The sequence below is a fragment of the Periophthalmus magnuspinnatus genome, chromosome 22, assembly GCF_009829125.3.
Source record: "Periophthalmus magnuspinnatus isolate fPerMag1 chromosome 22, fPerMag1.2.pri, whole genome shotgun sequence".
Classification (NCBI taxonomy): domain Eukaryota; kingdom Metazoa; phylum Chordata; class Actinopteri; order Gobiiformes; family Gobiidae; genus Periophthalmus; species Periophthalmus magnuspinnatus.
In genome coordinates this window covers 13,745,714-13,770,333 of record NC_047147.1, presented here as the reverse complement: position 1 = coordinate 13,770,333, position 24,620 = coordinate 13,745,714, and the positions used below count along the sequence as shown (strand labels likewise).

Below are 24,620 nucleotides of genomic sequence, written 5' to 3'. Positions count from 1 at the left end.
GACACCACATTTGGCAGCTTTAACTGCCCTCTGATACCCTCTCCAATTATATGTTCATAATAATAGGCCAGATATAGAGCCTAAAATTAGAGTTCAGATTAAAAAAGCTTCATACTGTGGGCCTATTGTGTATAGCAGCTAATAAGCACCACCCACTGTGATCTGCACCTGTGTGAGTCTAAAATAGCATTTAGAATTAAACTTGTGACACATTAGCCATGCAAATTTTCAAGGAAGCGAAGTCAGACAATATTGTCAATTAAGCATCAGGTATAATGGGTAGAAAAAGATACTTTGAAATGTTTGAATTGTAAATGCACTGATAACTTTATGAGAAGCTCCCTTTTGGAATGGGGCCACACAGTGCGACAGTAGATACAGATTTACAGCCCTCCAAGACAATATTACCCTCTTTTTGACACCGCCTTTGTCTCTTACCAGATTTTGCTGACACAGCCAATAAAACTGCTGGAATTTCTGAGACATGAGCAGCTGAGCGCTCCCCACTGCACTCCGGATCTTGCCCAGGACTGAAACACAGGCAGTAGAGCAATTAAATGTGATGAATTCAAGCAGATAAGGAGGAAAAATACTCTGTACAAAATTGTATAATTTATTTTTATTTTTATTTATTTTATTTATTTTATAACACATTAATCCTTATTTTATTTTCAAAAGAAGATACACAGCAGAATCATGCTACTGTGCTTGGGGAGAAGGGATTGGAATTATAAGCACAAGCTCCACTAGCACAAAAGTACAATGTTTTCTGACTCTGTGAGGCTACGTAATGAATACAGTTATGTGCTAATTAGCACTGTTTTTGTTTTTATTATCTCATTTAGTATTCAATCTATAATTTTGTCACTCACTCTCCTCTGTCAGATCATTTTCCTCTGCCTCTGCTTCCATCTCTTTGCACCATCCCTCCATCCTCTTGGTCTCCGTGTGCAGCAGCTGCATGAACCAGGTGCCGTCTCTCCTGAGGGATGGGGAGGCCCGACCTGACTCCACGGGTGAGGCGGTGCTGTCCCGTGGGGAGGGAGGCTCCAGCTGCCAGGTAGCCTCACTGCTGCTCTCTCTGGGACTGGTGGGCTCTGTGGGGGTGCGGTAGTCGTCCCGGTAGCTGAAGAGGCCCTGGGTGCGAACAGTCCGCACTGCCCCGTACTGAGTGGGTGTGCTGGGTTCTGAGTGCCGCTGGAAGCCCCCTCCGAACTGTAGGCCCTTGTCTTCCATGATGGGAAAGCCCTCCACCTCCAGGTCTGCTTGCACTGCAGCCGTTACACTGTTGGAACGCTTGAACCGGCCCTGTCTGAAAGGCGCATACAACATCTTTTAAGTATTATTTTTGAGGATATGAGTGCAGGGGGAAAAGGTTAACAGAACATTTGTTGGTGGGTTGGTCCAGTGCATGTGTATACTATTTATTTTCTTATTGCTAAACTAACAATGTCAACACTTGAGGGGTAATTTCACTACACACTTTTACTTATATGCCCTGACTGAAAAGACATTGAACATGATCATTTTTTATGCAGGTGATAATTGCCAAATAGTAGAATGTGATGGCATCGTGCAAAGAGATCCATCCACCATCTGTTCATGTTGCTTTTTTATACAGTTATTGGCCAAAAACATCCCTGCTTTTAGTATACGCTAGAGGTGTATTTTAGTGATATAATTTTGTCACCGGATACTAGAACACAAGCTTTTCACAAACAATTGCGCTCCTAAAAGCACTCTTACCCTTTCTTGTCATCCTCCACCTGGATGCCGACCGAATGGTACTCCCGTGAGCCTTTGCTTTCTGATTCTGAGTCTGTGGCTGCTTCCACCTAATATGGAACAAAAGGAAAAAAGAAAGAAAAGATTCAACAGTGCTGTTCATTACGTGCACAACTATTCCCATGGTAGCTCAGGCTTTATTGGTTTGGAACTGGTCAGAGCACCTTAACTGTAGTGCACTGTCAGGAATAAACACTGTATGATTAATGGCAGAGGCTAAGGAGATGAGACCGGAGAGGATTTGAGAGGGGGATTATAGGTTAATATTGGGATTCTTAATATAAGGGCAGAGGGGATGGGGCAAGGTTAAAACACGCCATTACTGTAAGTGGCTTCTTGTTACTAGATACAAGCAAATTTTAGTAAGTGTAATGCAAGTGATAATACAAAAGTGATACTTGAGGCAGTTTTCCCCATTCATGAAAGCTCCATGTTTTATTGGCATCATGCAGTGTCTTTTGCTATATTTATGCAGGATTAAGCTGGTTCTTCAGTCACTATCCATTTTGTAATTTCCTCTCGAATTCCTATCTATTGTCTGCCTTAAGCATGTTTTTTATTGCCATTGTCTCAGATATTAAGGGAAAAATAAACAAATAATAGTGCAAAATCTCAAAGAAAGATCTGGAGATTAGTCCCCACTGCTCCTGACAGGGTGTGAAGGGTGTGTCAAATACGACAAAAAGATTATGATCACGTGACAATATTGATGGCCAGAATGTTATTTGGAGAGACTAATATTTAGCATTTGGTTACTACTAGGTGCATTCTGTACTGTTTTTCTTCAAGCCAGTATAACTACTTCAAGAATTTGACCCAGAGCAGTTGATCTAGTAGCTTCTCCACTTTCTGGCTTGGAACACTTTTTGACAGGTACTGACCTCTACAGAAATATAGCTGTACTCCAGCGATCACAGTTTGCATGACAGTATGACTTAATACCAGTTTGAAAAGAGACCAAATAGTAAAAAAGGTTTGACATTTATACATCTTCAGCCACGATGCACCCTTTTTACGAACATGTCAAAACACTGGTTAAAAATAGCCCATACTGGAGATGCAGGAAAATGTCAGGACTTTGGTGCAGAGTGGTCAGTATAAGTGGCATTTTTGGAGAGGTGCTTTGTATTCTGTCGGGGGAGATGCCGTTAGTGTGCGGGGTGACCTCCATTTTACTCAGTGGTGTTGGCAGCGCAGCTAAGTCTGGCTTGTGAAAAGAGAGCGAGACATGAGTGTGTGACGAGGAGAGGAAGACAAAGATCAAGGACGCTGGAGAATAAGGTTTAGATCAAGTTTAAGTTTGAGCAAGTTTTCTGTCTTGAATAGTGTTTTGTCAATCATGTAATCGCACACCTCTGTTTTGAATGAAAATACTATGACACATCGCAAGTCAACTCTAAATTCTGATCCTCACAGTTATCTAATTTGATCGTTTTAATTACATAGAATGTGAAAGGATAATAAGTAATTTACATGATAGTTAATTTTCAACCTCTGAAAATGATTATTTCCCTGCAGGCTGTCTCCATCCAATTTCACTTTATGAAGACGTGTCACATGTTTGTGTTGGACTTACTAAATTCATCCATATGAAACAAATAACTATATTTTCCATACCCTAACATGTGCAAAGTTTTGGTGTAATTGTATCACAAATGCTGTCACAACGGCTAAAAATATGGCCAAGTTAAAGGTCACCCTGCTCAAAACAGGAATACGTGCTTTTAAGGTACATTTGAGTAACACATGCCATACAGTGGAATATTCCAAGCATCCCTATGATGACAAGCAGTTGGCGGATCTCCCCCATCAGAAAAGTTACACAGTGCTCCTTTAAATGTGTAAATTAGCAGGGCACTTCATTCTATCTCCAGAAAAGTAACACAAGTCTACATACATTTTTTCTATTTTCAAAATCTTAACCCAGGAATGCACTTTAGTTTTGTTTGGTTTTGTCATCTCAGAACTGAACTGGAGACATTTGTGTATATAAAGCCACTGAGATGTGCAAACATACACTGCCACTATGCGCCAGTGATCGCAGAGTCAGCACAGATATGAAAAACTGTGGGCCTAAGCGAAAACTATACTGTGCTTTTGAAAACAAACAACTCCCGGTGCCTTCTCCAGACGATATGTGCGCTTGGGGTTAAATACTTTGACTTCCTTCTTAATCACTCTAACGATGTGTACAATTACAACTATTTTTGGTGAGGAACAAATCAATAATGGCTTTAGATGATGTCTTTAGGATGAAGCAGATCTAGTGGGGTAAATCCACAAGGTCAAAAGTGAGGCATGTGTTGTCCACTGTTGAAATGTTAGCTGTTGTAAATCTCAACCTGGATCAATAAAGAAGCAGGATAATTCAGTTAAATGTAAGAGTTGGACGAATGAAACCTCAGGTCAAATGATGTGCTCAGCTCTACAGGTCAATCAATATTACTGCTGTTCTATCAGACAAACAATGGACCTATATAACTTTTAGAGATTTTCTAAAAAGGCTAAACGTGATAGGTCAAGTTTCCTTCATTGTAACGTACTGTCTGTGTTACTTCTGAAAGAAAGAGAAGCAGAGGTAGAGAGAGAAATAATACTGGGAATGAAAAATCAAAGAAAATGGTCTTATAAATAGTAAAATTGTACTGCATGTTACTTTCTATTATTCTGCACTCTGCACCTTTGTGGCCTAAAAAGGACAAGATAAAAAAATCATATCCTTGAACTAAGTAGTCTAACAAAAAAATGTATGCTCAGAATGCAAGATTCATACTCTTATCACTGAGATACATTAGTTTAGTTTAGTATATTTGTTTATTTATCAGGGACAATGTTCATAAAAACCATGGTCTAGACAAAAAAGAGATATGTTCGTGCCAGATTATATCAAAATTGCTCATTTCTATTTGCAGTCCCTACATTTGGGCTTTGAGTACTCTTCTTTATAGGCTAGTAACTAGTATTAATGATTATTTAGGATGATATTATTGAGAAAAATGTCAAACACATGGCTATATCTACTGTCTTAACACCAGGAGCCAAACCAAAGTGAATGCACGACTGCCCTAACTGGACAACTACAATGATTTCTTTTTTAGCCTGCTATAATTTAGTCTAATTTACTTTATTATTGTTTACCCCTTTAGACTTTCTCTTGGTAATGAGTGAGTCAGATCCGATCCGTGTATTCATTTGGAAAGATTTGTCTCACCAAAACTCAAGTTTATTGACGCATGACGCCAAGCTTCTATTTTAAATTAACCACTTATCAAAATGATCATTCTGGAGTGACTGATCTGTCAGTGGATACATAGAGTAAGCAGAGCTGTGTAATGTGCTCAGTAGAGTGGAGGGCTGGAGCAAAGGCACAGATGAGGGAGATCAGGGAGTTTGAATGGGAAAGCAGAAGTAATTAAGTGTGGAGTGTTGGTTTGGATTGGACAGAATGAGTGTTGAAATGATTGCAGCAGTTTGCTCTGTCCTCGGCTTCAAACAAGTGTGAATATGTGAATATACTGACATTTAACTCAATCTCAAAATGCTTTTGTGAACTATGTGACTATGGTACATACAGTATAATGATGGCTATAAAAAGTATTCAGGCCATAGAACTGTTCACAGCTAGAGTCATGTCATTTTCTATGACATTAACTAATGCACTGAATTGCCAAGCAGCCTATATTACTTTGTTAAGGCCTTGAGGCGGGAACACTGTGGAATATGACAGATAACACCTTACAAAGACAGTTAATACTCTCCAATTCATTATGATCAATTTATATTCCTTTGTCAGGGGATGTGAGCAAGAGAGCATAGGAGAACTGAATGATTATGTGTGCCCAAATCTGGAGTGAGAGAAAGTGCTAAAGTGCTCCATCAAATGCAAAAATAAAATTATATATACATAGACACCCCCCCCCCCACACACACACACACACACCCACACCCCCACACACACCCACACACACCCCCACACACCCCCACACACCCACACACACACACACACACATATATACATATATACACGAAGCGCATCAAGATGTGTTCGATTTATTGCCAGATTCGGTGTAGCAGAGACTCATCAATGGTTGCAATCGCATCTGTTATCTTTTGCTTTAGTTCTAATGCACTGTATTTTTGTTAGATACACAATATTTTTAACATAGCCCCTTAGAAAGAAATCGAGAGGTGTGATATCTGCTGGATGTGGAGGCCACGGAATTGGTCCATCCAACGGTCTGGAAATGTTTCATTAAGGAATAAATGCAATGTGATTTAAAACTACAACCACTTTACAACCACTGAGTACAATAGAACAAATTTAATTAATCTATCTTATCAATTGGCTTTGTAATTAAATCTTAAAATTGTTAAGCGAAACCCTGTATATATAACTAATGCACATACTGGTAGTTAATGCATTTGGGCTGGAAGCCTTCATCACAGCCATTTAGTTTTCCTCAATTTACAAAAAATATAAGTAAACAAATATGTATTTATAAACCATATGTATTTGGTTTTGATATGTGGATGCTTGATTTAAATTTGGTTTTATGTAACTTTTCCGGTTGGAAGTCTGCTTGTCTCAGTTGAGATGTTATTGATTTGCCTTGAATGTTGAACTTTTTTTTTTTTTCAAAGAGGTGTTTTCTTAATGTGAGTGGAGTCTCCTCTCCACAGTTCTAACCTGTTACTTGGCCCCAACCACAAAAGTGGTTGAATCTTCAAATACTAGATGTCCCACTTTAATCCAGCTATGAGTGATGTAAACATACTACAAGTTAAACATAGACATAACATCTTTACACACGCCTCATCTTGAAATATTTTATCTGGTAGAGTCAACCACCACTTATTTTATGATCAAAGCAAAACAACAAAGTCTGTAAGTGTGAGAAATGAGTAATGGCTGGACCAGTGGCTATGGGGGGAACAATTCCTCCCTGAGATAATGGGAAATAGGAGGTGAAATTGCACTAAGAGAAAATGGGGCTGGAGCAGGAGGAGGCTGAGTGTGCGGCAGAAGAAGGTACAGTAAGTGGGTAGGGAATGAATGGACCGTGGCTACAAACCATTCACTAAAACCTGCTCCGCCTGACTTGAATCTTAATTGATGGATTGCGGTAAAATGACTCACTCGGGCTATTTTTAGAAAAGAAAACAGAGCAGAGTTTTTACCCCGACTTGGCGATGTTACTTTTAGCAATGGGGACATAAATAAGTTTGTTTGCTTATGAAGTTACATGCTAAACAATTAGATGCACGATTAAGACATAATAGTCCATTTATGCATTTCTCTATAGGCTATTTTACACCAGAATGAGCTACCTAAGTGAATTCAAAACTTACACTTCTTTGGTGTTTCTAATTGAATAATTTATTTCTGCTCCAGGGCAAAAAAAATTATCCATGTAATAATTTCATTTAATTTGCTCTTCAGTTGCTAGTAACACAACAGATTCACTGGTACGCCCCATGTAAAAGCTAACTAGAGTACTTGTGAAAACAGCAGTGGTTATGCATTCTGTGGCAGTATAGGGACATATACATACAGCATTGTGGAAATTGGCATTATCTTGAGTAGATCAGTCAGACACCCAAACCAAACAGTTTCTAAAACAATTATATTATAACCTGAGCATCTTTTCAATGTATCCAAAATGATTACGCCACCTGCTTGTCCCCATGGAGATCTTATTGCATTGAATGCTCCATAATAAGACATTAAACAATCTTGCATTAATTCAGTTCTGTGCTTTTGCTGAAAAACATGCATTCTCACTGTGAGTGGGCTTGGCCCGCTGCTGATTTGATCTGTAACTTCTCCCTGAAGATAGAGAAGTTTAATATAATACTGAAAAACACTCCAGGCAACATCTCCATGTAGACAAGCAGGCGGGGAACCTTCCTCCAGTTAAGTTTCATAGTGCAGCTTTAATTGTGCCCAAACTTTTTTCCCCAAATGAACAGCATTTTTCTTTACCTGTATTCCAATAGAGGAGCGAGGCGTCTTCAGGTACTCCTCAGCCTTGGACACCAGGATGGCTTTGTCGCACGTGAGCACCGAGCTATGGCTGTCTGTGGACGGGTGCCTCTTCCCTGCCATGGCCTTGGCCGCCTCCATGGCTAAAGTGACGGCCTTGGTGCTGTCTAGGCTGTCCGTGGAGTTGTACAGGGCTCTGCCAGGACTCAGGCCCAGGGTGAGGCCATCGGGGCCCCACATGGAGGTGTGGAGGTGCCGGCCCTCGTGGTAGGCGTCCTGGGTGGACTCGGTGCTGCTCTGGGCCGTGATGGAGATGAGAGGTTTGGAAGTGGTGCGCGGAGGGACAGGAGGGGGGTCCTTCTTGTAGCTAGGTGTGTAGGTGATGGCTGTAAGGAGAGATGATAAGGATACTATAAGAACAACCCTGTTTTTATACTTGAATATTTATGAGAGCCGTGCTAAAATTGCTTTATGTCATTATCAACATGATGTGTTTTGTAGCAGTTTAAAAGAAGAATGAATTTTTAATTTTAACTTACTCCAGTCAAAAAGGGTTGGCAAACAAACATGATTAGTTTTAGTGCCTTCTTCACTACTGTGAGACATTAGGCCTTGATGGCATTGTACTAGAAAATAGTTCAGCTCTAATTTTGCAGGGTCTTGGTTGGGGTGGCTTTTATTTTAATATCTTTCATTATTATACAGTACGTTCTCCATAGCACAAAACAAGATTTCAGTTACCTTTACTCTTCGCCTGAAAGAAAAAGAAAAAGCATCCATTGTCGCTCAAAAGAATACATTTTTCCCTTAAAACACACAACAAAAACATTGTACATTCACACAATTTAAAGAGAGGTAAAAAAAAATAAAAGGTGTCACACAGAGGGATTTCAAAATATGTCACTATAGCTGATTTCATTCACTACAAGTTTCTCTGACCGTCTTTGTTCAGTTCTTAGCATTGGATTTGTTGCTGTACAAGTGCAGGTGAATAATATCGCCCTAATCCTCTGGGAGATGAACCTGTAGAGTGGGTTGCCAATGTCTGCAAGGCTTTTTCTGTTCTTTATTTTGAGGAAAATCTCAGGTCAATGTGGTTACAAGCCGAACCATTGTACAGGGATCAAAGCAAATCTGACTCCAATGAAAAGAACAGGGTTATATTTTGGCTTTTCCGACAATAGCTTTAACACAGTGACAGAAGTTTCTCAGTGAAAATGACTACCTCCACATTTAGGTTGGCCTTTCTCTTACCGTTGTTTTGGTTTATAAATACCTCACCATAGTTCATAAAGGGGACTTCTGCTTTAGGGCATTGTAAAATGACTCACCCCGTAGTTCATTCACAAAGTTATCCATCCTCTGAATTGAATGTAGGTATTAACAAAGAGCAAAGTGAGCACGCAGCATGAGAGGGCAGCTACGGAAAAGGATTTTGTGTGCGCGGATAAATCAAGGAGATCAAGGCGGCAAAGAGATGACCCATGATTCAGCAGGACGACCAAAATAGAGCCATTATGAGGCAGCCAGTCGTGCAAAAGGGGGGCTATAACTCTCATCCCTGTCCTGGCAGCAACAGTATTACTCAGCATTTAAATTTCACTTTGATGACCAGGGCTAGGGAGACGAAGGGAATGTATCAGATTTATAAAGCATAGGCTAACAAGATGCTCCACTGTGGCCAAGGTTATCCTCTCATTTATGCACAAACCAGGGAATGAAAAGAGTGCAGGTTCAGTCAGATGGAGCGAGCTAGTTTATTTCAAGTGTTTCTATGCTCACATTCAGAAATGATCACTAATATAGGGCGCAAGAACTGTACCGTTGAGAATGTTTACAAAAAATACTCAACTGATCTTGTAAATGCTGTTTTGGAACCTCAAACCAAAACTTGAACTCACTCCTATCCCGGTCCCAAATATGAATGAATAGGGAGGAATTTGTTGCCTGTCAGGAAACCAAGTTGAATCCATTATGCCGGGGAGACACTTTTTTTTAAGGTACATTGTGCAGCTTTTCTGGTGGAGGTTCCACCACCTGTCTCCATGAAAATGTTACTGCTTTGCCTGGAAATTTCTACACTAAACTGATCTTGAGTTGGGTCGCCCTTGTCATACTGTGTAACATTTTGTGCAAAGCAATAACATGTCCACTGAAACAAAAAAGTGGCAGAACCTGACCAGAAAAGTTACATAGTGCATCTTTAGATTGTTGTATTGTATTGTATTGTATTTTAGTTAGGATTTTTTCCTTTTAATGTGATGCTTGTAATAAACTTTACAGTTGTCTATATAGTTTTAAGCTGTAAAAGAATAGATATATTTTCATTGTGTGCAGAAGTACCAGCAACCATCTCTGTGCTGCTGTGCCTGAAAAAAAACAAAAACAAATACAAAAGCAGAGATCCAGGCTCTCCATCTCTGCTAGATACCCTCTATCTTCCACAGGCTACTATGCTAACGTTGGCTTGGCTGGGGCAAGCTGAGTGACATGTTATTAACAGTCTTTTTTCCAAGCAGGATTTATCACTATGAGGAATGCAGCAGTTTATTTAGTAGTGGCTGGCTTTTAAGAATATGTAAATAATCAACCATGAGACAGATAAATAGTCAGAGTTCATTTGCAGGAAAACAATATCAAAGCAAGTCAACTATATGTGGGTAAATAGAAGTTGAGCCATGACTTTGTATTGTGAATCTTAATACAATATACAATGCACAAGAGTCATATCATTTGTAAGGAAGCTGTGCACAAGCATGGCTGACAACAAACAAAAAATAAAACACAAAACACCAACTTACAAAAACAGAAAAAATCTAATTGAAGCTGAGGGAGTTTTTAGATACCTTAAAAACTTTTACACAGTATGGTAGCTTCAAAAAAGTTTCAGTGCTGATATGGACATCAAAATACACCATAATAGGGCAATTTTCTGGATGTTTCTCTTGATCTCTGAATCAAAGGCAGTGATTTGGTCTAATGCTTTACCACTGTCCCTCTGTTGGTGCTGTTGCTGGGGCCATGGCTGTCTCCGACAAAGCACCTCTCTGTTATGAATCAGATGCATGTCTGTACTGGGTTTTCAAGGGCATATGGAAAACAAAAGCTAAGACAAAACACAAATCCATCAATGTACCAGTTGATGTACATGGAGAATGCCTAAGAGGAATTATGTTAACTATGTGGTCTGTCAATATCATTATCTGGAATGGAGAATGAGAAGGCTTATTGTCCATACACACCAACAACAGCACAAACAGACCACAATAGTTTCTCACTGTCATCTAATCATACCTTTAAAGTTTTGTTTTGACACTTATTTCATTGATTTAGTGAAAGGTACACTGTGTAACTTTTTCAGTTTAACCATAACCCTAACCCTTTGCCTGTAATGTTCCTCTGTATGGTTAATGCCACACAGAGGAACATTACTTATCTTTCCTGCATCTATTCAGGATTTATTGCCTTGCCTTACCTTGAAAAACATACATTCACAGTGTGGGTGAGCTCGCCTCCCCACAGAGCTGACCTATTACTTGGCTTGGTGTCCCCTGATTGGCATTAAATTCTTACATTTCCATGGAGCCAATCTGTGGAGCGTTCTAAGCAAAGCAATAAGGAGACAAGAAGGTGGCAAACTCTCTACCAGAAAAGTTATTTAGTATTAGCAGTGGATCAAACAGACTGAAGGTGCAAAGATAATACTCTTCTATAAAGTGTCATTGATATGTCACAAAGTGCCCGGGTTTGCATAGAGCACCTTTGAATAAAAGTCATTAAACAAAGCACTTACTTCTAATTTAGCCTAATTAAGCCTTCAAATTAAATTTTTAAATTGTGAATCAAGTGCAACACACCGACAAATACCACTTTCAATTTTTCATTTAAAATTTAGCAACTGGTCTTGATAAATAGATTTAAGTGTTCACGAAAGCCATATGGAATAGTGGGGGTGTATTAGAGGCTGGTGTTCCACATGAATAAAATAATGCAACCCAATTAACTTCCTCGCTCCCTTCTTATCGAACCAATTTAAAAAGTTTTTAGTCAAAGCGTTCTGCACATTTTCATTTGAAGACAAACACAGAAACTGCTCCCTTTGTGGCACAGCTTCACTGATGTTCAGCTGAAAGATTCTTTTTGTTTCACTGCACTTTATTACAGCACAGACTTCAGCGGGCCACTCCATACACAGCCCAGTAATTGGACAAAAAGACAGACAGAAGTTGTGATTTGCCTCGCTTTTAGGCTGCTGGCAAACACCCTTCCTTACACTTGGACATTTTCCCTCTAATATCCATTTAAAACTATGAACAGTGAATGAATGTACACCAATCAAACAGAACACTACGACTACATTCTTAACATGCTACCTGTAAAGACCCGTGTAATGTACAACTATTAAAAAAACAATGTAATGTACTGTCTACTTTACTTGTACTGGACCAGATCAGTTTTGAGAAATATTGCACACAAGAGTTGCGGCTTTGGATATACTACGACCAATTTGTCTAGTCTTCCAAATGTATGCCCTGACATGTTCCCATTCCTACAGATGCATATTTTTCTTACTTGTAGTAACTAGGGCTGTGCAATTAATCAAATCATAATTTAGAGACCAAGATTCAGTCATTTCTAATCTAATGATCAGCTTTGGACTTTTTAATTGTGAGGCTTGCAGCCAATCAGGAAGTAAAAACATGTGGTTTGGATCTGTAGTATCAGGAAATTAATATTGGTAATTTTATTACTTTTGAATTATTAAAAAAGGTTTGAAAAGTGAAAATTGAGATTGATTGAGATTGAACAATTTGAGAGATTTAAAAATGTTATTTTTGTTTTCAGATCACCAAACCTCTTCTTTCCCCGAGGTCGCTCCTGCTAGCGTTAGCAACAGGTTTGATTGACAGCACCCGCTCCCTGCTAAGTGTGGGCAGGAAGAGGCATTACTTTCAACAGCCTCACTCTGGATTGGCTCAGTTATACTGAAGAGAAAATGTGCTGCTACGTTTTCGCTCATCAGTGATCATAATGTTTTGCCTGATTGGAGTACTGAGAATATAACAATGAGGGAGCTTGAAATGCACAAAATACTGAGCCCATCAATCATGCACTGTTACATCATTACTGTCATCATTCAAAGTCACATATGTATAAAATAGTTACATTAGGATCTTATTTCATTATAATTTCACATATCATTACTTCTCATTGTCCCAATCCCATTACAATCTCAGTCTTAAATTCCTGAGCATTTGGATTATATTTCTCTGTACAAAAAATACATATTTTTTCTCAATGCACTATTATTACTGTAGTCAGGTCTTACAATATTCATACTTGACCATATATATATATTTTTTTACAAAGATACTCCAGATTAGCTGTATAGAGTGGAATTTAGGCAACATATTTACAATTTAGCTACATATACAACACTGTACTAATAACATAGATTTGTTATTTTTGATTGAATGCATTAGTACAGTAAGTTACATCAGTCTATTGTTGTGCAAACATTATTTCACAGCATAATTTTCCCTTTTTGTTTTAGGTAAGAAGTTCCATGAATAGTTTATAGTTATATGATAACAGTAGTATTCACACAAGTAATAAAAGAATTCCATCATTATTGTGAGACTACCCAGGGTACAGTACATCACAGTGCAACCTTAGGGATGACCACCGCCTAAAAATAAATTGTCCATAAATTAAATCCAATGTCATTTAAGCATTCATTGAAACAGTACATTTGGAAGATCTGTGCCAAAAGTGGTGGTAGAGTAGTCTAAGGTCAAAGGGTTACTTCCACCAACCTCAATTCCAGTGTTAATAATTCTTCTAGAGCACTGTGGGAAAGTTATGAATTCACATTTCAATGCCCAAAAGTTCATTGCAGCGGCTGTATGGGTCTCCACAGCTACTAATGACTTGATGCTACATGTTGCCTGCTGTTTGTGAGGTATTGTTTATAAAGTAAGAGATACATATGTAATTTCTGCACTGTTATAGTCATATCTCCCGCTAAAGAGCTCAACACTGGCGCTCCTGCGAACTGGCTCATCTCTATGGGTTCTTCTGTGGCACCGATACCAAAGAAATGTTTCCTCAACTGACCTCTCAGGGGTACTAGCTGTTTCTTCCCCCACAACACCCCCGCTATCTTGGGATATGGACAAACTTTCTTGTGATCTTGCTAAAATGTCTTCGGATTCTGCAACCAAGTCAGGTGAGGATGGAGGGTCCGGTGTGCCAAAATCCACAGATGAATCTGGAGAAACGGAGCTAGGAGGGGATATGGTGACAGTGACTAGCGGCAGTGGCACTTGGAAATTTTGAGGCAAGTCATCCAAGTTGTATTCCATACTTGGATCCAGATATGGCAACTCAGCTTGTGGGCACAGTGCATCAGGTTCCACGGTGGTTAGGGGTGAGGTTGGATAATCTGATTGATAAAATGGTGGATCCTCACTATTGGACAGGGAGTCACTCAGATCAAGCGGTTCAGGTTCGGGGTCCATAAAAACTGAGTCAAGATCATCCTGGTCGAGCGATGTTAGCATGACCAAGTCGAAATGCACAAGATCAGACTGGTAGATTGGGGTTGTTGGAAGTGGTTCAGGAAGTGGTGGCCATTCAGAATCTTTGGGGTCTTCTTCAGAGGTTGGTTGAGGTGAAGATGATCGAGAAGTTGGTTCCGATGTTGGTGGAGAAGAGATGATCACCTCAGGAATGTTTGCAAATGAAGATGGTCCTGGGTTACTATCAGTGGGACTTTCTGGAGGTTCTGGGTCGAAATGCTCTGACACTACAATAGATGGACATGTGATGAAGATACCTTCTGTAGACTCAGTAACAGTCACTTCAGGGGTACCAGGGTAAGGTGGAGGAGGCGAGTCACATGTTTCCGGGTCGGGTTCTTGGTCTGTGGGACTCTGATCTGTGCTTGAAGTTTGTGTTGTCACAGTAACGGGGTCTGGTGGTTCCACGGTCAGCGGATCAAGGGATTCCGAGTGGGATGTGGCCTCATTGTCGTCTGGCGGTGACACAGTTACCATGGGAACTGGGAATGGGAGAAGCACAATTGTTTCCTTGCTCTCGTCTGATGCTGTGTCATCCGAGAGGTCAAGTTTTGGAGAAGTTTCTGTCTCTTTACTTTCCAGTTTATCAGTCACAGATTCTGAGGAAGTGACACTGGAAGGTTGTACTGTACTTTGAGTTATGGACTCATGGACAGCCCTCCTCTCAGGTGACTTAACTACTTCCTCATCAGGTAGCTTTGTAACAGGCTCCGCTCTAGCTTTGGCAGGCTTGATAGTCATTTCTACTTTCTTTGGTTTAAATGTTCTGACAGTGCTTGGAAGTATGGGGTCGAGTGGAATGGCACTTTCCACAAACATTGACTGCGGGCTTGCAAGGATGCTGGGGTCCATAGAGAGCTGTTTTGGTAGACCTTTCCGTCCTGATTTCTTTTCCTCTTTTTCATCAGGACAGTTGACCGCAGCATCAGCAGTGCTCTGTCGAACCAGGACCTTACTCCGTGCCTGGGTGCCCACTGACACTTTAGACACTTGAGGTTTCTTTTCCCTAGCGCCTAAAGTGGCCCGATCTATTTCAGATGGTCTTGATTTTTCAGTTGCAGACTCCATGCCAGTTGATGTCCCTGTTGCTGCGGCTGTTCCAAAACCTTGCCCTCCCACCAACCCCCCACCCAAACTTGGCCCCACTCCGACAGTCATGTGAACAGCCTGAGGAGACCATGTGTTGTAGTGCTGGGTGAAGGTGTTGAAGTTACTGTTAAAAGCTCGCAACTCTTTACACAGGTCTCTCCGGAGCTCGGCTAGCTCTCGTCTCATTGCGGACACCTCCTCCTTCCACTGCATACTGATGGCAGCAGCCAGAGTGGCAGATTCCTTGATACTGGCCTGGATGGCTTTGGGTGAACGTTCTGGGGCACTGGACCTGGGTGACCTGAAGAGACTTGGAGACACAGGAGGTCCAGATACAGGTTTGGCTGTGGCCCCCATGGTTTCTGGTGTGTAAACACGTGATGGGATGTCTCTCCTGATGGGGCAGCCTAAATCGTCATGAGCCAAAGGAGCAGTGTCTGGTAACTTCTCATGAACACTGGGCCGCTCGGGTAAACAAGTCTCTTCCTGCATATAATTTCTGTCTGGAAGACAAATGTAAATATGCAGTTGTAATATGGCCACAGGTGTGAGCAGCTGGAGTTTATGTGCTTTTTATTGCCACTAAGCACTAACATCAAGTCATGCACTGAATGTTATGAGTCAAAATAAGGCATTAGTGGAATTCTCACACAATGTTCATATTTCATGACGATTGGTCACACATTTCCAGGACAGATATCAGAGATTATGTTAAATATTAGGTTTTACTTTGTACAAGCAAAACAATGAGAAATATTTCTCATTTTGACTCATTTCTTAATTGTTTACACTGCCTTCTCAATCTTAGATTGCAGCATGCAATGTTAAATTTCTTCAATGCACAAAGCTAATCTACTGACTACAAATAAAATAGACATTTTTAACAGATGTAAATGAACACTTCTTGCATGCTCCTTATGTTTGGAGATTTGTGCAATGAAAAGAAACAAAAAGTAAGCAACTCTTCCAAAACTTTTCCACCAATCAGGAAGTATAGTATGAACCCTATTGAAAATGTGAGGTCCAGTTTGACCAAGTCATTCCAAGCTGCAAATTGTGACAAACCTTATGAAAAGTTTTGCACCTTAAAATACTGAGAAAGCAGTGTAAGCAATCATTAGGCATAAAGAAATCATCAAAGCACATCACCAGATGTCCACACCTCTGGCTCTGAATATTGACTGTCCACAGCAGAATTCTACAGTCTCATGTTTATCTTTGGGAGGAGGAGAGAGGCTCTTCATCTTCTTTGCCCATTCTTCTTCACTTCTTAGTTATTTCAGGACATGTGACTGATAAAATGATTGTCATTCAAACTTGAACCACAAATGTTCACAATTGTTACATCATACTGTACATAGCACATTTGTAGAACCTTGTGACGAGTTCGTGGTAGAACAACAGTGTCTTATGCCCGTCTCTCCATGTTGCACATGAAAAGGAAAATATGTGATGCGTAGCCAGGTTTTGTCCCAACACAATTCCATGTGTGGTTTTCAATAGGGTTCATAGCTTTACTCTCTGATGCATCCAATGAGCAGATGAAGCACTGTATTGTAAATACAGTTGATGGACTGGCTCACAAGTTGCAGCTACAGAAACCAAACGTCCATAAAAGCAATGGCAACATGTAACATTATACATGCAACAAAATGGAGCAATCAGTTATACCATTTGATGTAAGGGTTAATAACTACAACAACATTCAACTAGTCACAACCAGATCTTTAGCACTGTCTTCTACAGCTATTGATGAGAGCTTACCTGTGGTGGACCTGATGGTGGAGGTGACAGTGGAGGTTATGGGGGGGATGCAGTCATCATCCTGGGAGTAGCCAGCCTGGATGGCCCTCAGGTAGCTGTGGCTGCGTGTTCGAAAGCAACCGGGCAAGTCCAGAGCCTCCATTGCCTGGGACTCCACTTCACTAAATACTGACTCGCAGACTGACTCGAACTGCCCGTTAATCTCTGTCTCACTCACCTGAAACACAAGGACACACACATATTTATTTAGATAAGTGTCAGAGATTTGTTTGAGAGACTTGCCTCGGAAAATGAAGTAGACCACAAATGTTTTTCTTAGAGTTGAACAGATATCATCATGCGCTGTTTGCTTTGGGGTTTAGGAGTTTAGCTTTAGTTGAGCTTTTAAGACTCTGAACAAATCAATGTGCCTCAATTTATGGAGATAAAGTGCATGGATCTTGTCGCTGTATTTGTTGAGATAAAAAGACAATTAATTTGTATAATTTGTGTAATTAAATGCCCTCTGTTCCAAGCTTTCTGGAATGAATCCATCAATACAAAAACATTATGAGAAGCAGGAAAAAAACCCAACCAACAAAGTAAACGCAGACATGAATAGAAGGCTATTACTGACACTAAAAAAAAAGATGGGTAAATCTTTTCTTGTTATTTACATTGTGCTTTGTCAAATTAATTATGTCAATGAAGTCAATAATCACATTAACCATAAAAAAAATACAAATTAATTAAAAAAAGGAAACTTCTTCATGAAAAGAAGTTTATACTATTGTCTACGATGCATATATACATAAATCTAACTGTACCACAAAATTCACATACATTTAGGAAAGAGTCTTACCTGACTGACTTGGCTGACACAGCTGGCCTGGCTGAGCGTGCTCACTGCTCGCATATAGCTCTGGTTCCTGGAGCGAAACTTGGGGGAGTTGTAGTTGGTGGAAGGGTCCAGGCCGATGCTCGGGTGCATGTCCCTGGTTTGCAAGTGGTAGTTCTGACTGAACAGACAGAAATAAAAGGAACAAACATGAGTGCGCTTGCAGTCACGGAAATTACTTTCCATTTAACACAATTTTGAGAATTATAAACATGGTTTACCAAGTGGCTACAGGTGTTGTCTGATGACAGAAACTGTGAGGACTAACTTAAGAGGGGAAGTGATTACGGCAGCACTTCTCCCAGGTGGAAACCTTTTCTCTCACTTTGAGCTAAGCATTCTGCATGGTGGAAACATCCACTCAGTGTGAGTATTAAAGGAAATGCAAATCAAAAGGCAGAAAAGAGAGCCCACTCCTGACCAAGAGGTGGATCAATTACATGTGCAACCAAAGTACAACAAAAGGGTTTGTAAGAAAAAAGGCAGGAATGAAACAAGCATTATGAGTTCTTGAGAAAGAGATGAACAAAACATAACAGTCACTAAAATGTGTGAATGAAACACAGCTCCAGGTATATTTTTGATGACAATATTACAGTGTTGCATAAAAACAGACAATAGAAGGCAATAGAAAATACACTTTAATTCCCACAGATGACAGTACGATGACATTTTGAAACAACGACACTGTAGAGCGATCAGTCAGAGAGCATGATTATTTTGTTCAACTATGGTTTATGCAGTGGCAACCTTGATAAGTGCACATTGCCCCAGGTGACCTCTCATTGACTGGCCCTGAGTGTTTGCTCTGCAAGGGGTCTAAATTGAGTATGTCAGCGGGGCAGCGGGCCAGCTGGCTCCTACGTCCAGCCACTGCAACACACCGGCACAACACAACATAAGTGAGCCTGTATTCACCTTAAGTCTGCAGCAAAATTGGTGATGTAGTTACGCATGTCACTGTTGATTTTATCCAGGCGGTAAGAGCTGTGGGTAGAAAAGAGAACACAGTTACTGGGTCCCATAAGAGGGAGTTGGATGATGTGACACCAGTGAGTGCACTAGCTACTGCACTGAATGTTTGCTTGGATTTCGCACCAAAATGCTGCAAACATTAGGGTGATAGGAATGGCCAAAAAGTATGGGTAAAGTGGGCATATGTTACATTTGGTGGACACAATCGTTTTCCAAAGCAATGTCCTTGAATGAAATGTGTACACACACACGGACAGCATAATAATGGAGTTTAATGGGAGCTGTCACACACAGGCACTGTTCACCTCCATCACCATCACACATAAATATAGTGAGGCAAAGCATTAGGGACAAAAAGCTGCATCCATCAAACTGTTATTTTTCATCAATACAATCTTCCCCAGTGTGGTTAATTGAATTTGGTTAACGGCAGCGAATGAGGAATTCACTAAATGGCTAACATCCATCTCTGGGCATTTCAGCTTGGCCAGCCCTACAAAAGTCCCCCCTTTCCTCTCTGTCCAAAATGACGCCTGGCTATTATCACAATGTGAATTCAAAAAGACTATTGTAAAATATGTCAGCCTTTTAGCAAATTATACTTGACAACATTTCCACATAATGCCCCAGACCAAAGATAATGCACTTCTTTCAGAAAATTAAACCATCTTTGAGAGAAGTCGGTGTCGGTGTAGTTTCTTTGATAGGCAGAATAAAGTCTGTGTTGTTATTGCTGTGGTCTGCCAATAATGCAATGGAAATTCAAATCAGGTTTATTATTGAACCAAGAACAAGAAATCAAAGCAGTTAGCATAGCAGTTATTTAGAATATAAAACGTTTAAGTTCTGGTCTGATCCATAGTTTTTTGATTTTTCTAAACCAACTACTACCCTTGAAAACTCGTCCACAGAGGAATGGAAAGTCTGATCTTCTGTCTGAGTCTGTTGACTCAGCTGCACTTGTGAAGACAGTTTGTAAGTCAAGATAATTCACCACCCATTGCACATCCCTCTAGGCTTAATCAATGGATCCGAGTTGCATTGACCTTGAGATCTGAAAATCCTCTGGTTAAGCACCAAGAAACAGCTAAAAGAATGTGACCATCCAACCTGTTAATATTAGATGTTCATATGCCCAATATGTAATGCAATTTAATGTTCATTTAGACTTTAATTTTGATTTTAAAATGGCTAACACAACCACTTACACTTGTACCAATAATCTTATGCTGGATTTGTTCAAAGTGAAGAACACATTGTATATCTGCACAGCCCGTAATCAATGTATGGGATTTTGGCATTGACCTTGAGATCTGATCCATTGCAAATTTATGCTGTTCTTTGGGTGGGAAAAGTGGACCAGAATGTTAACCCTACAATTTACCCCAACTGCCAAAGTTAAAATGGAACAAATAACAGCTAAAGTAAATACAAAAATAGGCAAAAAGGGTGGAATAGTATGACCAAAGTCTTTCATAGTTAGGTTGGAGGTTAACCATTTCTCTGTGTCGGCCTAAGTGGCAATCAGGGATCCAGTCATTATGCTAATGGCTAACTGTGGGATTGGCTTCATGTCATTCAGCTTCCATCATCATTATCTATTAACATCTATGACATGCTCGGATATAGCACAAAAGGTGTCAACCGTTTTTCACCAATAATGCTTTTTTTTTTTTTCCAAATAAAGCTATGCGTAACTGAAAATAATTAAAGCAGTTGCCTTAAGTGTGTACAACTTTCCCTTTGAGATGCATTGTTTGGTAATGACACGAGCAAAGCCATGACCTTATAGAGAAGTGACAGAGAGCTTGGAGAGAGGGGGGAGGGAGGACATAACCTGACAGCCTGTTCTCACTCCGACATGATTTGCTTCAGGGAGCCGCTGCTGTCAAATTTGTGTTTTGGCCCATGTGAATGCCCCCGCGGGACAACAAATTGCTACAAGTTGCAAGGGGAATTTCAACCAACGCCCACGTCTGTCTCCAATCCGGTCCAATTGTGTCCCAGCCGAGCCGAGGAGCGTGAGAGCCGCGATGCCAGGTGACACTTGTGACTCAACAGTGGAGTGGCCGTGGGACGATACTGAAATTTGGAGTCAGAATTATCATGGCCAAAATAATTGAGATTAACGATTATATCACGATAATTTTTAAAGTTGCTGACAGTTTAAAAATGTTATGGATATGAATAATATTAATGTGGTTCCATATTTAAACAACTGTTAGTAACGTACTTTATTATAAGTGGAAAAAACAATGATCTAGGAGAGATCATCAAGGAGAAGTAGCTTTTCTCTACAAATTCCGGTGATAGAAAGGCAATAATTTTCACTGGTGATCAGCACAATTATATAAAATGTCCTGAAAATGATTATCATCTACCCTTTTTATCACAATAAACAGTGTTTATTGTCCTGTTCCATCCCGACAATGGAGACTCCAAATAGAAATACAGATGCAAAAATAGAGTAATGACATAATGTGTGCTATCTATACTGGCTTTGTTTTCATGACAGCTACAGATTGAAATTGCACTTTAATTTGCCCTAATAAAGCATGAACAAAAGCTTAATGACTTCTTAATTAATACCCTAACTACCAACCCCATGATCCCTTGTTAAGTAGTCAGAATCATTCTCAATTAACTATTTGTTCATTATGAATTATAACTTTGTTCGATCTTTATATGGCTAATTAAGTGTGTGGACATTATAAAGTGGTGCCAGTTTTTTTAATTATATCTATACTTACCAAAATGAATCAACATGTTTTTAGATTTAGCAGCGAAGTAAGCTAGAAGAAGTACAATATTCTGTGTTCAATTTGACACAGCAATCACAATAATAACACACAGAAAGCCAGAAGCCATTAACATTAGTATAAACATAATGAAAAGGGATTTTGGTCATTAATAATTACAGGCAAAAGCAGAAGTCACTAAAAAACTATACACACCCAATAACAGCTACCCTCTGCATCCCAGAATAGAACAGCTGGTGCATCCGTAGCATTTACACTACAAGGCCGCCATGATGAAAAGCCTCACAAACAGCCTTCACATTTGTTTAAGTGATCAGATGACAATGTGAGGTCCTGTACATCTGCAACTTGAACTAACTCATTTCTTACTAGTACAGTATGCACACATCTCCACTGAAAGACCAACACTTAAAAGCATGTACACAGAAAGTGTCCAAGACAATCTGTAATGACACCCATGGGAGACTTTTGGAAGACTAAAATAAATGCACAAACCGAGCTCACTCAATAACAGCACCTCTTGTCAATTGTGGCTGAAACGAAGGGTGCAGTGTGATCCATGCCTGTCAATATCTTGCTTTTAGAAGAGGCCGGGGACGCTCTTGGTCTAACCACTGAGAAAGCCATTATTTAAGAGGCCTCAGAGTACAAGAACTACAATTGATAGTGCTTCCTGCTATTCTATCCTCATAAATCATTCACTGTTTACCGCTATTCAAAAAGATAGCCAGGGAACGCTTGAGATGATGGGGTAAAGAGTAAGCCAGAATGGTCCATCATGTTCTCAAGGAGGCCGTTTTTAAAAGTAAAAATGACTGTTTTGCTCATAGAAGTATAATTTTGGTATCAGTAAATATCATTCTTATCTCAAGTCATAACGTTGGATTTGTCATTTTTTGAATAGCTGAGTTATTAAGTGGCAACATATGGTTGTGCAAGCTGAATACCACTGTTTTCTGTCAATGGAAAGCAGCAAAACATGTTCCTGAGTACATTCTGATTTATATTAGGTAGGTAAAGTATACAAAGCAGTGAGCAGTACAGCAGTGGATTTAAAAATAATAATACTAGTATAGGAGCGGTCCTCATGGTAGTAGTAGTAGTAGTAGAAGTAGTAGTACTGGAAATAATGCTGCTAAATGCTAATGCGTTCCATTTATGCTCAGATGTCAGAACTCAGACCTCAGAGTAACATTTTTCTGAGTTTCTGTGTTCCAGTGCTCAAGTCCGAACAATGACCAGTATGCTGAATTATACTGTAAGCAGAGTTACGACTTAAAAGTAGCAACAGAAAATAGGAAATTGCTCAAATCTGCCAAAATTCTGGTCAGTTTAAGTCCATTTGTTAGCCTGGATATTGTTATTACATTTGTTACTTTCAAATCAACATTAGAGAGTGAATCTGTGCTTTTGTTAACATTAACTCGCTGTAACCGTTCACATAACAGAGCACAACAGTATATTCATAACAGCAGAGCAGCTCAACAGCTCAGTTAGTAGAGTGTTTGCCCACTGTTCTGAAGGTTGGCAGTTCGAATCATGCTCTTGACATAAACATCATTGCTAGAGCAGTCAGATCTACTGACCCACAGGTTGGCTGTATGATTCCACCTCCCACAGATGAATGCTGTCATTGTGTCCTTGGGCAAGACCCTTAACCCCCCTTGTTCCCACTGTCTGTGTACACTGGTGTGTGAATGAGTGAGTGGTTCCATGTTGTAAAGTGCCTTGAAGGTGAAGAACCATTTACTAAGTAAGTAAGTAATAGTTAATAATATTTAACTTTTACTATGCAGCTATACTCCGTAAATTGTGGGGTAAATGCTTTGTATATACACCCACAAAGTTAATGATGTACTGAATAAAACAGGTGCTGAGTGTCCCCCAAGCTGAAATCTACAAATAGGTCGGAGTTGGAAATGTGTATTTCTCATATCCCCTGCCATTACTCATAAATACACAATTGTACAAATATGTCTTTACTTTGTTTATATTTAACCAGGGTTAATTTAACAGTGGTGGATTCTGTTGTTGTTACCCACTGTGGATTACGTTTACTCCCGAGAGGAAACCAGAAAGAGAAGCAGCTTTTAAAGGGCTTCCTGTGAATGGTAATGAGCATGGCCAGTGTTGTGAGACGGGGATGTGACAATCATGGGTGTTAGTGTGTGTATGGCTGTCTGTCAGGACCACTGCGGGACACCACAAAGAGGCCTCTAAGTGTCAGGCAGAGTACACTCCATCTGAGGCAAGAGGGTGTTTGTATAATGTCAACAAGGGTCCATTATTTACCTTCAGGCTTATGTAGGGGAGAGGCAGTTCCACAACTAGAATATGTTGTTTCAATGCACATACATGAACCCCAAAACAGCAACACAGCCTCATTCTGCCCTCTATCCCAATTCTATTAACTTCTTTATCAATATAGCATATACTACGTTGATCACACATATATTTGTTTGGAGGAACTAAAAGATGCAGATGTGACTACTAAGGGTTGTACAAAAGAAAAACAAACATATGCATTGTATTCATAAAATACATTGTGAAAAGATTGACAGATATTTCTATATATTCTATATATGTCTATGTCTATATTTGGCACGCTGAGGATTGGTTTACCTGCTTTAAATATGTAAATGAAGGGCCAGAGGAAACAAAACAGACTGAAGCTGAAGCTACCCCAGCATGGTTCAAATAGGTGAGAAGGTAGAGATCCAAGATACAACCACTACCACCAGAAAGAGAAAGAACAAAAAGAACAAAAATAAGATGGATGGTATGAAGTTTTCAAATGAGGTCCAACA

At 39.9% G+C, this 24,620-nt stretch overlaps 1 protein-coding gene across 1 annotated transcript in view; it reads right to left on the bottom strand.

The window, feature by feature from the left end:
- Positions 1 to 24,620, bottom strand: part of dlgap2a (discs, large (Drosophila) homolog-associated protein 2a) — a 130,318-nt gene that overhangs the window by 3,803 nt on the left and 101,895 nt on the right. The window contains exons 6-11 of the mRNA XM_055230977.1: positions 18,053 to 18,200; positions 17,203 to 17,419; positions 7,769 to 8,154; positions 1,747 to 1,835; positions 873 to 1,312; positions 439 to 530 (exon numbers count right to left, since the gene is read on the bottom strand). Coding sequence (XP_055086952.1) covers positions 439 to 530; positions 873 to 1,312; positions 1,747 to 1,835; positions 7,769 to 8,154; positions 17,203 to 17,419; positions 18,053 to 18,200 — 1,372 coding nt within the window. The remainder of the gene's footprint in view (positions 1 to 438; positions 531 to 872; positions 1,313 to 1,746; positions 1,836 to 7,768; positions 8,155 to 17,202; positions 17,420 to 18,052; positions 18,201 to 24,620) is intronic.